At 48.7% G+C, this 12,511-nt stretch overlaps 1 protein-coding gene across 5 annotated transcripts in view; it reads left to right on the top strand.

Annotated features, from left to right (window-relative positions):
• The window catches only part of TRPM1 (transient receptor potential cation channel subfamily M member 1), a 69,395-nt gene that overhangs the window by 41,415 nt on the left and 15,469 nt on the right, over positions 1-12,511 (top strand). For 3 of the 5 annotated variants that reach the window (XM_037053788.1, XM_037053790.1, XM_037053786.1), the window contains 9 exons: positions 1,518-1,810; positions 2,475-2,703; positions 3,211-3,333; positions 3,556-3,687; positions 5,748-5,876; positions 6,914-7,165; positions 8,643-8,835; positions 10,751-10,771; positions 12,052-12,196. In XM_037053788.1, coding sequence (XP_036909683.1) covers positions 1,518-1,810; positions 2,475-2,703; positions 3,211-3,333; positions 3,556-3,687; positions 5,748-5,876; positions 6,914-7,165; positions 8,643-8,835; positions 10,751-10,771; positions 12,052-12,196 — 1,517 coding nt within the window. The remainder of the gene's footprint in view (positions 1-1,517; positions 1,811-2,474; positions 2,704-3,210; positions 3,334-3,555; positions 3,688-5,747; positions 5,877-6,913; positions 7,166-8,642; positions 8,836-10,750; positions 10,772-12,051; positions 12,197-12,511) is intronic. The other 2 variants (XM_037053787.1, XM_037053789.1) reach the window with 2 other exon arrangements.

Here is a 12,511-nt window from a genome sequence, read left to right as displayed (position 1 = left end):
CTGAGGAAATGAAGAAATTCACAGCCTCTCAGAGTAAGAATAAAAGTAGATAATTGATGAGAATGTGTTTGCAGAAGAACAAATATCATTTTTTAAAGATTTATTTATTTTTAGAGAGAGAAAAAGGGAGGAGAAGGAGAGGGGGAGGAATATCAATGTGTGGTTGCTTCCCACATGACCATTACTGGGGACCTGGTCTGCAACCCAGGCATGTGCCCTGACTGGGAATCAAACCAGCAACCCTTAGGTTCGCAGCCCACACTCAATCCACTGAGCTACACCAGCCAGGGCCAAGTATCATTTTTTAAAAGACACTATTTGTTTATTCTTGGAGAGAGGGGAAGGGAGGGAGAAAAACATCCATGTGTTAGAGAAACATCGATTGGCTGCTTGTTGTCCGTGGGACTGAAACCCAGAGATGTGCCCTGACTGGGAATTGAACCAGTGACCCTTCACTTTGTGGGATGATACCCAACCCACTGAGCCACACTGCTCAGGGCCAAATATCATTGTTAATATTCCATTGAGTACTGAAGTCTTAGCCTGGGACAGTCTAGGCCCCACCTATTTCCATGTTGCTTCCATGGCCCCCTCCCTAATTCTCTCAGTTGCACGCACATTTTTTTCTATCCTGCCCCAATTTAAAAACCATCCCTCATAACCCCGCTGGGAAGTGAGAAACACTGGTGTTCCCTTTGGGCCTCATGCACCCAAAGACAAAGCTCCTTCAGAATGAACCATTTGCGTCCCTCACACATTGGCAGGGAAACCAAAGGCGTTTTTCTCTACCCCCATTTGCATTTCTCTGGTGGATGCCTGATTCCGCCATGTCTGCAAACCAGAATTGCTCTTGGAAGAGTTTCTTGAGGAAATATACCGTGGGCATTCATCTCTCCTATGGTGCTTTTTGTGTTTAAGTGTGTTCTTGTTTTTGTTTTATTTCTGCAGCATTGCCTCGGTGTTTAAAACATTAGTGTGTTAGCCCTGGCTGGTGTAGCTCAGTGGATTGAGCGCGGGCCTGCGAACCACATGATCGTGGTTCGATTCCCAGTCAGGGCACATGCCTGGGTTGCAGGCCAGTTCCCAGCAGGGGACGCATGAGAGGCAGCCACACATTGATGTTTCTCTCTTTCTCTCCTTCCCTTCCTCTCTAAATTAATTAATTAAAAAAAGCACATCGGTGTGTTGTTCCATTTATTCATGCATTCATTGGTTGATTCTTGTATGGGCCCTGACCGGGGATCGAACCTGCAATCTTGGCATGATGTTTTTTTTTTTTCAAAAAACACTGCCAACACAGGGGCACAAGTTCTTTACACAGCAGTATGCCTTTGTGTTCATTCTCACAGTTTACTTCTCATAACAGCCATGTGCATCTTTTCAGAAGGATTAATGCATTGAGTGGGAACCCCAGATATCCTTAAGAAGGGTTTTCCTTTTCTGCATGATCCTGAGACCCTTATTTAACTGCCCATGTATATGGCAGAACCATGGACCGTGTGCTTGTCCCCTCTCAGGATGACGAGCCTCCGGCCAAAGGGAAGAAGAAGAAAAAGAAGAAGAAGGAGGAGGAGATCGATATCGATGTGGAGGACCCGGCCGTGAGTCGCTTCCAGTACCCCTTCCACGAGCTGATGGTGTGGGCCGTGCTGATGAAGCGCCAGAAGATGGCCGTCTTCCTGTGGCAGCGGGGCGAGGAGAGCATGGCCAAGGCCCTCGTGGCCTGCAAGCTCTACAAGTCCATGGCGCACGAGTCCTCCGAGAGCGAGCTGGTGGATGACATCTCCCAGGATCTGGACAACAACTCCAAGTGAGAATCCAGAGGGAATGGAAGGCTCTTGTCCTGAGCACCTGCCCCTTTGCAGGCAGGGGCGGCGCCTCTGTTTCTCGCTTGGGTACAATTATGTTTAAAGCTGGTGCGTAAATCATTGTGTCCAGCATGTTGAGGTTCTTCCTTTGTCCTCTTGGAAGTGCTTCTGGACTGTCATTTTTTTTGTTGGTTGGTCTGTTTTTCAATCCTCCCCCAATGATATGATTTTATTGCTTTTAGAAAGAGGAAGGAAGGGGGAGAGAAAGAGAAAAAAAACATCGATTGGTTGCCTCTTGTTCACACTGGGTCCCCTTTCAGGGTCCACCTGTCCCCTCCCTGAAGGGGTAGCCACTCCTCTGAGTTCTAATCCCTCTGCATCCTTTCTAATCTGCAGGAGAACACGTGAGGCGGGGGCTTTGTTTTCTCATCTCTGTGTTTCTAGGGCCTGAGGGGCAAATCTGGGGGCCACCTAACGCTCCATTTGCAGCGAGAACAGCCATCTCCCACAACATGACTAAGCACGGAGTCCCAGCCTGGCGGTTCCCCTCTGGAGATGAGGTTTAAGGACGGTCGTGGCTCCGTGATGCCCCTGTGGCGCAGGCTCTCGCACCAAGAACCTGCGGCCGCTGTGGCTTCAGCCCCTATTCCGTCTCCTTCTGTCCAGAGACTTCGGCCAGCTGGCCGTGGAGCTGCTGGACCAGTCCTACAAGCAGGACGAGCAGATCGCCATGAAGCTGCTCACGTACGAGCTGAAAAACTGGAGCAACTCAACCTGCCTCAAGCTTGCCGTCGCGGCCAAGCACCGGGACTTCATCGCGCACACCTGCAGCCAGATGTTGCTGACTGACATGTGGATGGGGAGGCTGCGGATGAGGAAGAACCCTGGCCTCAAGGTGCGTGTGACGGACAGGCAGGCTGGTAAGGGCACAGATGTCATTTACTTCTCCGAGCAACCCTGTGAGGGAGATGCCGTGCCAACCCTTGCCCTGCAGATGGAGAGCCTAAAAAGTCAAGATTGAAAGAGTTGAGACTTGCCTAGGATCTGAGTTAGTAAGTCCGGGACCTGACCCAGGGGGGCTCATGCCAGAGTCCGACCTGATCACTGGGTCTAGCTTACAGAGCTTGGCGGCCACTGTGACAAAAATACCCGGGTTTCACCTGGGCCGGGCGGCTTGGGTGTTTGGATCATCATCCTGTACGTGGAAACGTTTCAGGTTCAATCCCCAGTCAGAGTGTGTACAAGAGACAACCGATGGATGTTTCTCTCACATCAATGCTTCTCTCTCTCTCCCTCCAATCAATAAACATATCCTTGAGTGAATTTTTTAAAATGTTATCGGTGGTGGGAAAAGTTATGAGAATCCACATAGCTGAAAACCCCTTTTTCTCACCACCCACAGGTCATCATGGGGATTCTTCTCCCCCCCACCATCCTGTTCTTGGAATTCCGCACCTACGATGACCTCTCTTATCAGACGTCCAAGGAGAACGAAGATGGCAAAGAAAAGGAAGAGGAACCTGGGGTCAGTGCTACCCTGGCCCATACCAGCATCAATTTGCTCTCGTTTTCAAAATCACTGAGATTTCTCTCACTGTGAATTTAGAAGCTGCAATCATTGAAGACATTTTTAATAATTGGGGGGGGGATTTTTAATAATTCTTTATTTTGAAAGCCACCTGTCTGTGAAATAGTGTGGGGGCACGGTGCCTTTCCCACCCAGCCACCTGCCTGCCGTGTTTTCCAGGACGCGAGCGTGGATGCCAGCTCAAGAAAGGGAGACGAGGAGAGTGAGCACAAGAAGCAAAGGACTATCCCCATCGGGACGAAGATCTGCGAATTCTACAATGCTCCCATTGTGAAGTTCTGGTTCTACACAGTAAGGCCCCCCTTCTTCCTGGCCCTGTCGCCTGGTTGGGACAGTCAGATACGTTAGGGTCGAGACAGTCGTCAAGGCTGGAAGGAGATGGGACTTCTGGCAGGGAGCTCCTGCACCTGCAATTTACGTGTTATGGACAAGTGCTACCTCGGAAAATCTAATTTCTTTTTTAAAAGGAAAAATATCAAGGGCTTTACAGGGTGCTTAAAACTCCCTGAGTTAAAATGAATTGTTAAAATGAAACTGGAGCTAATTCAGATCCTCACCTAAAACTGGACCTAGCTATCTCGTCCTGTGTTTAGATGTTTGTAGGAATGTACCAAATACACCACTTCACAAAGCAAAATTGCCCCGTTCTATTTGCTTAAGACGAAGACTTGTTCAGGTGTCTTTACTAAGACAAACTTAGCAAAGTATACTTTTGTTTAAACATAAACATGGATGGCTAGTGATGGGAGAAGCAAACCCAACTTCCTGTCTTGCAGGAAGTTGGCAGAGTGGCGGCAAGAGTGTGGCTGAGCTTTGATCACTGACTCCCAGCATAAGGGAGCAAACCAAGGCCTCGCCACTCTGCAGTGCACACCGCACTGACCTGCTTGGCCATGCACTGTCCTCTGGGCCCTTTGGTGGCCACTCCTGGAATCCGGCCTACTGGGAGTGAGGGCAGTCCCAGCCTTGCCCTTGTTTGGGCTTCCACAGGTGGATGGAAAAGAGGACAGCGATTCGGGAGCAGAATAGAAGGCCCTGGGGGAAACTGGTCCAGCTGCAGGTGGTCACAGCAGGGGTGGGCAGTGCCCTGTGGCTCCCACAACCACATGGGAGGGACAAGAGCACTCACAAAGACCCAAGCACCGAGCCACACCCACTCCAGGCACTGTGATTCCTTTAGGGACTGGATACCAGCAGGTGGCAGAATGTGGGAAGCTGGGTCCCTGGCCATCGATCCAGCCATGGCTGGGGTGAGCTGGGCGCAGAGGCAGAGCTCTGGGACATGGCACCTGGGGAGGGGGCTGCCCAGGGACTCAGGCCAGGTGTGGGCCTGGGTACTCAACCTTCCCGCAGCCACAGGAGGTGACGTGCCCAAAGCCTCCGTCACCCACGTATTCTGGTCAGAAGCAGCTGAGGACCAGGGGTGTCCCTGGCTGGCAGGACAGCTCAGATGCTGCTGAAGAGGGCAGGGCCAGGAGGCCAGGGAGCCCCAGCCCAGGCTTCTCAACCTTGGGGCTCTTCCCAGTGCCAACAACTGCTGCCTGTGAGTATGGGGGTGGGGTCACAGGTCGAGTAGCTTCCCAGGGGACAATAGTGAGCACATTTGAGAGCTCTGCCTCCACTCTGCCTGCACAGAATAGATAGTGGATGCAAGGGGTGTACTTCATCCTGGTCAGGGTTATAGAAATAAAAAAAAAAGGACTGCCTGATCCAAATACACAATGGCTAGCCATGCCCCACCCCCAGGACTTCAGAAGGGGCCTGTGCCAACTCTGACAATGAACTTCAGACCACTTCCCTGAATTTCATCCCTCACTCCCACCCCTCATCTTGCCACAAAGACAGGGACGCTGTTGCCAGTGCTAACTGTGCCTGAGCAGACAGCTCATTGTCTTCCCTTCAAGCCTCCCACACCCTTCGGCAGGGGAAAGAGCTTCGAGAGGGAAATCTGAGAGTCAGGGAGGAGCCAGTCACATGGTCCGGTTTCCAGGAATGTAGAAGCCGAACCAGTAAACTATTAATGGCTTCCCTGTTTATCATCATTTTGGGCAATGCCCTGACTTCCCCATGAGGGTGACTGCCACACAAATCTATCTTCACTTAGAAAGTGACCTGTCAGCGCCCACGTGGTGCTAAAGTACAGACAGCTTCCCGCCCACCTCGAGGTCTCTGCCTGCACTGGGGACGTGGATGGAAGGGCCCCTCAAAATGAGTCAGCCCAGAGGGGAATGAAAATCGGCTTTACAAGATGCGTCAGGCGGAAGCCATGCTTCCAGACTCCCTTCCAGAGCGGGCAATCTCCCTCCACACAGCTCACAGGTTTTTTGTTTTTTTTTTTTCCTGTCGTTCAGATCTCGTACTTGGGCTACCTGCTGCTGTTCAACTACGTCATCCTGGTGCGCATGGACCGCTGGCCCTGTCTCCAGGAATGGGTCGTCATCTCCTACATCGTGACCCTGGCGTTGGAGAAAATCCGAGAGGCGAGTGCTTCCGCAGCCCGCCCCCACCCCACCACCCAGAGGGAGCTTCTCATTGCAAGATGGCGTCGTGCAAATCCTGAGTGCCAAGGGGGTTTCCTTTTGGGGGGGCTGCCACCCCAAGTTTATTTCATTTCCTTGCCTTCTGCATCCAACTGCATGTGAACCGGCAAAGCAAAACACGAGGCAACATAGCCCTCGCGGGATGGCTCAGTTAGTTGGAGTGTCGTCCCATACACCAAAAATTTACAGGTTCAATTCCCTGTCAGGGCACATATTTAGGTTGTTAAACTGGGAAATCCCTTCTCTGTTGGTTCACAAATAGTCACCACTCCGTCCCACCCCTGGGGTTCCTGGGACCTACCCAGAGTCTCCATTACTAACAGGGTGCCACCTGTCACCCCAGAACCCCACTTACTGCACGCCTAACTGTGTCCCTGGGAATAGCTCTGTGTGCACCGGCACAATGCTGGTTGCTACATATTTGCAATTTTACTTGGGGAGGAAGTAGTGATTTTTAATCGGTGATTTTCAAAGGGTAAGAACTCACGTAGGGGGAAATCAAGGTAAACTTCCTCCCACCCCTGACTTCTCCTATCTAAACTGCAAAGGAATTTTGGCAAATAAACATCTCCTGGCCCATCCTGCCCTCTCCACTGCGTGGCTTGCCCTTCCGCAGGACCACAAGGGTACAGCTGCTCTCCAGAACTTTTTCCTCCCAGAGCGTCAGCTAACAGGCGCGCGTCCAGAGAGTTAGAAAAGAGATGGGGAGGCAGCTGCTTTAGCTACAGCCAGAGGATATAACTTGGAAGGCATTTCCTGAGAGCTTGCGAAACACTGACTCTAGGAATCCAGAGGACTCCCTGGAATTTCCCTTTCTAGATATCTTCGTCTGCCTGAGCAGAGTGGCGTCTGCAGGTCCCGAGCAGGAAAGGGGACCAGATGCCCCACGTGTCCCGCCACTCCCGTCTGCCCGAGATTCTGAGGTGAGACGCCCCGCCCGGCACTCCCTGCTCATTGTGCCTCGGCCTGGCTTTCAGATCCTCATGTCGGAACCAGGCAAACTCAGCCAGAAAATAAAAGTCTGGCTTCAGGAGTACTGGAACGTCACCGATCTCGTGGCCATCTCTGTGTTCATGATCGGGGCCGTCCTCCGCCTGCAGAAGCAGCCGTACATGGGCTACGGCCGCGTCATCTACTGTGTGGACATCATCTTCTGGTACATCCGCGTCCTGGACATCTTCGGAGTCAACAAGTACCTGGGGCCCTACGTGATGATGATCGGAAAGATGGTTCGTACCGACACCCCGTGAGCAGCGTGAGACACCGTGGCAGTGGTTTGGATGTGAGGCTGGGTGTCCTTCGGTCTTTCCCTTACAGTTGGTTTCTTACGGGAAATGTTTTTCGCTTTAAGATATCTAGTTCTCCTACATGTTAGTAACTTAAAATACAGCCCCAGGTAGTATGGCTCAGTGGCTGAGTGCTGGCCTGTGACTCAAAGGGTCGCTGGTTCGATTCCCAGTCAGGGCACATGCCTGTGCTGTAGGCCAAGTCTCCAGTAGGGGGTACATGACAGGCAACCACACATTGATGTTTCCCTCCCTCTTTCTCCCTCCCTCCCCCTCTCTCAATAAATAAATAATGTTAAAAAGTAACTTAAAGCCCTGGCTGGTGTAGCTCAGTGGATTGAGTGTGGGCCTGTGAACCCAACAACCACAGTTCGATTCCCAGTCAGGGCACATGCCTGGGTTGCAGGCCAGTTCCCAGCAGGAGACGCGCACGAGAGGCAACCATACATTGATATTTCCTCTCTCCTTTCCTTCCCCTCTAAAGATAAATAAATAAAATCTTTTTTAAAAAAACCCTTAAAATCCAGATGACAGACACAAGTCAAGGGCCAACTCTATGCACGCGCACACACCCCAATGAGCTGACTGATAACCTCCTAGCACGCAGTCAAAGCCAAGGACAAAGGGGACCCAGGGTCATTCCCTGCCTGTATTCCAGACAATCTTCAGCCCACGAGCCCTGGCCTGGAACAGACACAAGCTATTTGTGGGATTAGGTCAACCCAAATCCTTGGCAACTGTGCCTCCAGAACAGGCCGTAGAGTCTGAAACCAAGACTGACCCAGCAGATTTTCCCTGCATCTCCTAAAATAGTGGTGGTAGGACCAGTCCCAAAAGAAAGGAAGTCTCCCAAGTTTAGGAACAATTCTTTATATTGCAAGTGGCTCGAAGTGAAAGGATCTCTAGTCCTGCTTATCCAGGCGAGGACCTTCACCTTCAGGGATGTTCAAAATTAGAAGTCACACCAGGTCAGTATCCAGTAACCAGCCTAGCTCATTGTAACGACTCTGCACTTGAATAAGGAGCGGAATACATACCAGCATGTATTCTCAATGAATTATCTTGTTATCTGCCTCCTTAGATATCTCTTCCTCCGACTCCTTAGCTTCCCTTTCAAATGCACAAATTTTCCCATAAGTCCTTCCTTTCTCACTTACAGTTGATGTGCCTAGAAGAATATTTGTTTATGGGCGGCAGGAAAAGCAAAAAAGAGATGGAGATAGCGATGTCGTAGAATAAGACGTATGCGTTGTGGGAAGGAGAAAAATAGCCCGTGGATGGGATGGAGAGAAAGCAAGGGGTCTTTCTCCATCCTAATTAAGCACCGATGAAGCCTTCGGGGAGGGTGATAAATAGCACAGGCCCTGTGAACTTGGCCCGAGAGTTAAGACAACAAGAGACACATTTTCTTTCTACTCAGATGATCGACATGCTGTACTTCGTGGTCATAATGCTGGTTGTGCTGATGAGTTTTGGAGTCGCCCGGCAGGCCATTTTGCACCCAGACGAGGAACCTTCCTGGAAACTGGCCCGAAACATCTTCTACATGCCCTACTGGATGATTTATGGGGAGGTGTTTGCAGACCAGATAGACCGTAAGAATAGAATTCATAGTAAGATTCTCTTCCCTGCTTCCAAGGCAGATGAGCAGACCCGAATTAACGGAAGAACGTGTGTTAATTCGGGCACAAAGTATTTTTTTTTGTATTCTGCCATAGACGTCAAATGGTTTTCTGAAGAAGTCAATGCGGATTATTCAAGGTAGATTTTTGAAATATTGGTCATTTCTTCTACTCTAAAACTATCCATTGGAATTCTGAGTCTCACGGCCCTTTAGCTGGATATGGGGACTGTCCTAGCCTGTGGCTGTAGTTCCAGTCCCAATGTCCTGAAGTGTCATTGGCCTGATCTCTTTCCTCCTCAAGAGAGAGCTGGCAGCAGCGTTCTGTCAGAACGAGACAGCGAGCATGACAGGGTGCTGGCGTCCCACGTCACCCTCTTTGTCAAGCCACCATGCTCTTTTGCCACATGGGCGTCAACTTCTTCTTTCCTGGTCGAGTGCTAGTTTTTAAGTTTTTGGAATAACCTGGTTGCTGGCAGAGGAAGTAAGCCGTGATGCTGCAGGGATTTCTGGGGGATGCAGACCCCAGCTCCTCCCCAGGTGATGATCTGGTTGCCGCAGGGAAGGGGAGCTCACGTGTCCCTGTACCTGGACACTGACCGAGGCCCTTTAGGCCAGCCGTCCTGTCAGCACCAAAACTTTTACCCGCGTGTTTGCGTTATCATAAAGCTTCAGATACGATAGCAGATCTGCTGTTTTCAGTGTTCCCCCTTTGGGGAATACAAGGTCTTTTCAAAAAATTTTGTTGCCCTGGCTGGTGTGGTCCAGTGGGTTGAGCGTTGCCTTCAGACCAAAGGGTCACTGGTTTGATTCCCAGTCAGGGCACATGCCTGGGTTGCGGGCCAAGTCCCCAGTAGGGGGCGCACAAGAGGCAACTACACATTGATGTTTCTCTCCCTCTCTTTCTCTCTCCTCCCCCTCTGTCTAAAAATGGATAAAATCTTTTAAAATTTTTTATTGAATTTATTGCAGTAACATTGGTTAATCAAATTATATAGATTTCAGGTGTACCATTCTATCATACATCATCCGTATATTGTATTGTGTGTTCACCATCCCAAGTCAAGTCTCCTTCCCTCACTGTTGGGGAGAGAAGGTTTTGAACATCTTCCCCTTGTATGAAATGGAAGATTGTCAATCAGTCTGTCTACCCACAGCCAGTAGGCCAGACTGATAAATGGATCACAGAATGCCTCCACCTAGCTTTTATAACCTGATCCAGGACACATTATTATCACAAGTACCTCAAAGGCAATTATTGGTAAGCAGAATCAATCAATCCATAAATCAATCAATAAACCTAATTTGATCTCAAAGACATTTAGCGAGCCAAACACAAAATAAAACCTTAAACGTAAACACTAAAAGTCCCTGGATCCAGACACAATTTATAAATTTTTATTGGTGTTTTTTTTTACGTGCAGTTGGGAAATGGGAGAAGGGAGAGGTGAGCTGGAAGCTATACTACGTTCAGTCACAGGGTTCTTGTAGGTTTGGGATTCCCGATCCCAGAGTTACGTGCTTATTTTGTGTTTATTTGCACCTGGGAGGTGTTTGTGTCTGGTTGCCGCGGGTGCCTTCCTGGTGAACCTGTCCGGTGAAAGGATCATCTGTCAGTTGCCTCGTCTGTTTGTCACAGTATTTTTAACTGCTGAGCTTTTGCTATTGCGTATACACACCGTGAAATAAATATTCACGAGCTCTATATACGTTTTCTAGAATTGATAATGCGTGCGATTCTAAATAGATCACTGTTTCTAAGTGCGAATCTGTAATCCCCAAGCTTGAAGATTTTGCGTGTCTTGTGTTCATAATCATTTTACTTTTCTCTCAACTGTGCTCATATTTTCTTTCCTCCCTTCCTGTCACAACGAAAAACAAAACCCGGCCTCTCAATCGCTATGTAGTCTACGCCATGGAAATTAATCGTAAGTTTATGCAGAAGTGATGAGTGTATGTGAATGAAATGAAATGTGTGTATGAATTAGGATCTTCCTTAGCTAAGTCCTGATAGTCTTACCCTGGGTGCAAATGCTTCTTTGGTTTTCTCACGTGAATATGTTTTTATTTTTTAAAAAATTAAAATGAATTAGCTTAGTTTATTCTTATTTTTTTTAAGATTTTACTTATTGCCCTGGCTGGTGTGGCTCAGTAGACTGAGCACTGGCCTGCAAACCAGAGGATTGCCGGTTCGATTCCCAGTCAGGGCACATGCCTGGGTTGCAGGCCAGGTCCCCAATAGGGGGCGCATGAGAGGCAACTGATAGATGTCTCTCTCACACATCTTTAAGATTTTATTTATTTATTTTCAGAAAGGGGGAAGGGAGGGGGAAAGAGAGGGAGAGAAACATCGATGGGAGAGACAAACATCAGTTGGCTGCCTCTCGCACACTCCCAACCAGGGACCGGACCACGACCCAGAAATGTGCCCTGACTGGGAATCGAACCCGCACCTTTCAGCACAGGCTTGCGTTCAATCCACTGAGCCACCCCAGCCAGGGCTCATGTCAATATTTTTTAAAACTTCAAATAAGTAAGAAGTACATAAGCAAGTAAGTAAATTATAAGGAGATGTTATTTACTTACTTATTTATGTAAGTAGATACTTAATAAGTAAGACTGTAAATTGATGGAGATCACTTCCCTCATCGCTGCTGGAATCTTCCTGTTTTTTTCCCCAGGAGATAAGGTCCCGTTTGTTTGATCATAGTGGTATTTCACATGAGCAGAGAGAGAGAAGATTATTTTTCAAACATGGCACCAGAACAGTCGCCTGAGGGATATGTGGGTGGAGGGAGCCTTACTTTCGACCCCAGAATAAAATTATTTTCCAAGTTAATCACGAGTGAAACTAAGAAGACAACATAAGCTGATGTTAAATAATAAGAAGACACAATACCTTTCTCATGGGTAATAGTGAAGAAGAAAACCATAGAGACAGATTTAGCTGCTTACAAATTAACAACTTCTGTATGTGAGAAGCGCAGTCAAGAAATGGGAAAATGTTTACAAACATGGCAAGTTAAGAAGGACTGTCTCTGAATTCAGAAAGAAGTTTCTTATCTTCTTCGTATGAGTTGATAGTTTGCACAGAAGAAAAATCATAGCAGAAGAGAAATAGGTCATCTAATCACCTATGGAAAAAGATTGTATGTTATTCTTTCATTCTGTGGGAAAGCAAGCACAGAAAGACAAACTTTTTTTGCAGCTCCCTGTGGGGATAACCAGTATGACGAGGAAGGCAAGCGACTCCCTCCCTGTATCCCGGGCGCCTGGCTGACCCCGGCCATTATGGCGTGCTACCTGCTGGTGGCCAACATCCTGCTGGTAAACCTGCTCATCGCGGTCTTCAAGTACGTGGCGTGGCTGCTGGCCATGCACTTGTTATCGATTACTTTAGGGATCCTCAGTTTCAGCAGAACACTCCTGGGCCGCCATGCATTCACACAGAATTTCACCAGGGCTTGGAAGAGGGTCAAATTTCTGCAGTGTTTTTTGGTTCCACCTTAATCAGTCTTAATGCATTGATAAATCAAGAGTTGATTTGAGATGCACTGAAATGTCATCTCGGTTAGTATTGGAACACTTGAGGAGATATTTCCATCTCAAGCAAATAGTTTCTTGGATGAAAGTCCCCTGAGGTAGAGGAGATTTGATTCAGCTGTGCC

This window comes from Sturnira hondurensis, unplaced genomic scaffold (genome assembly GCF_014824575.4).
Source record: "Sturnira hondurensis isolate 20B ecotype Veracruz unplaced genomic scaffold, ASM1482457v3 Scaffold0007865, whole genome shotgun sequence".
Lineage (NCBI taxonomy): Eukaryota > Metazoa > Chordata > Mammalia > Chiroptera > Phyllostomidae > Sturnira > Sturnira hondurensis.
This window is presented reverse-complemented; position numbering and strand designations above follow the sequence as displayed.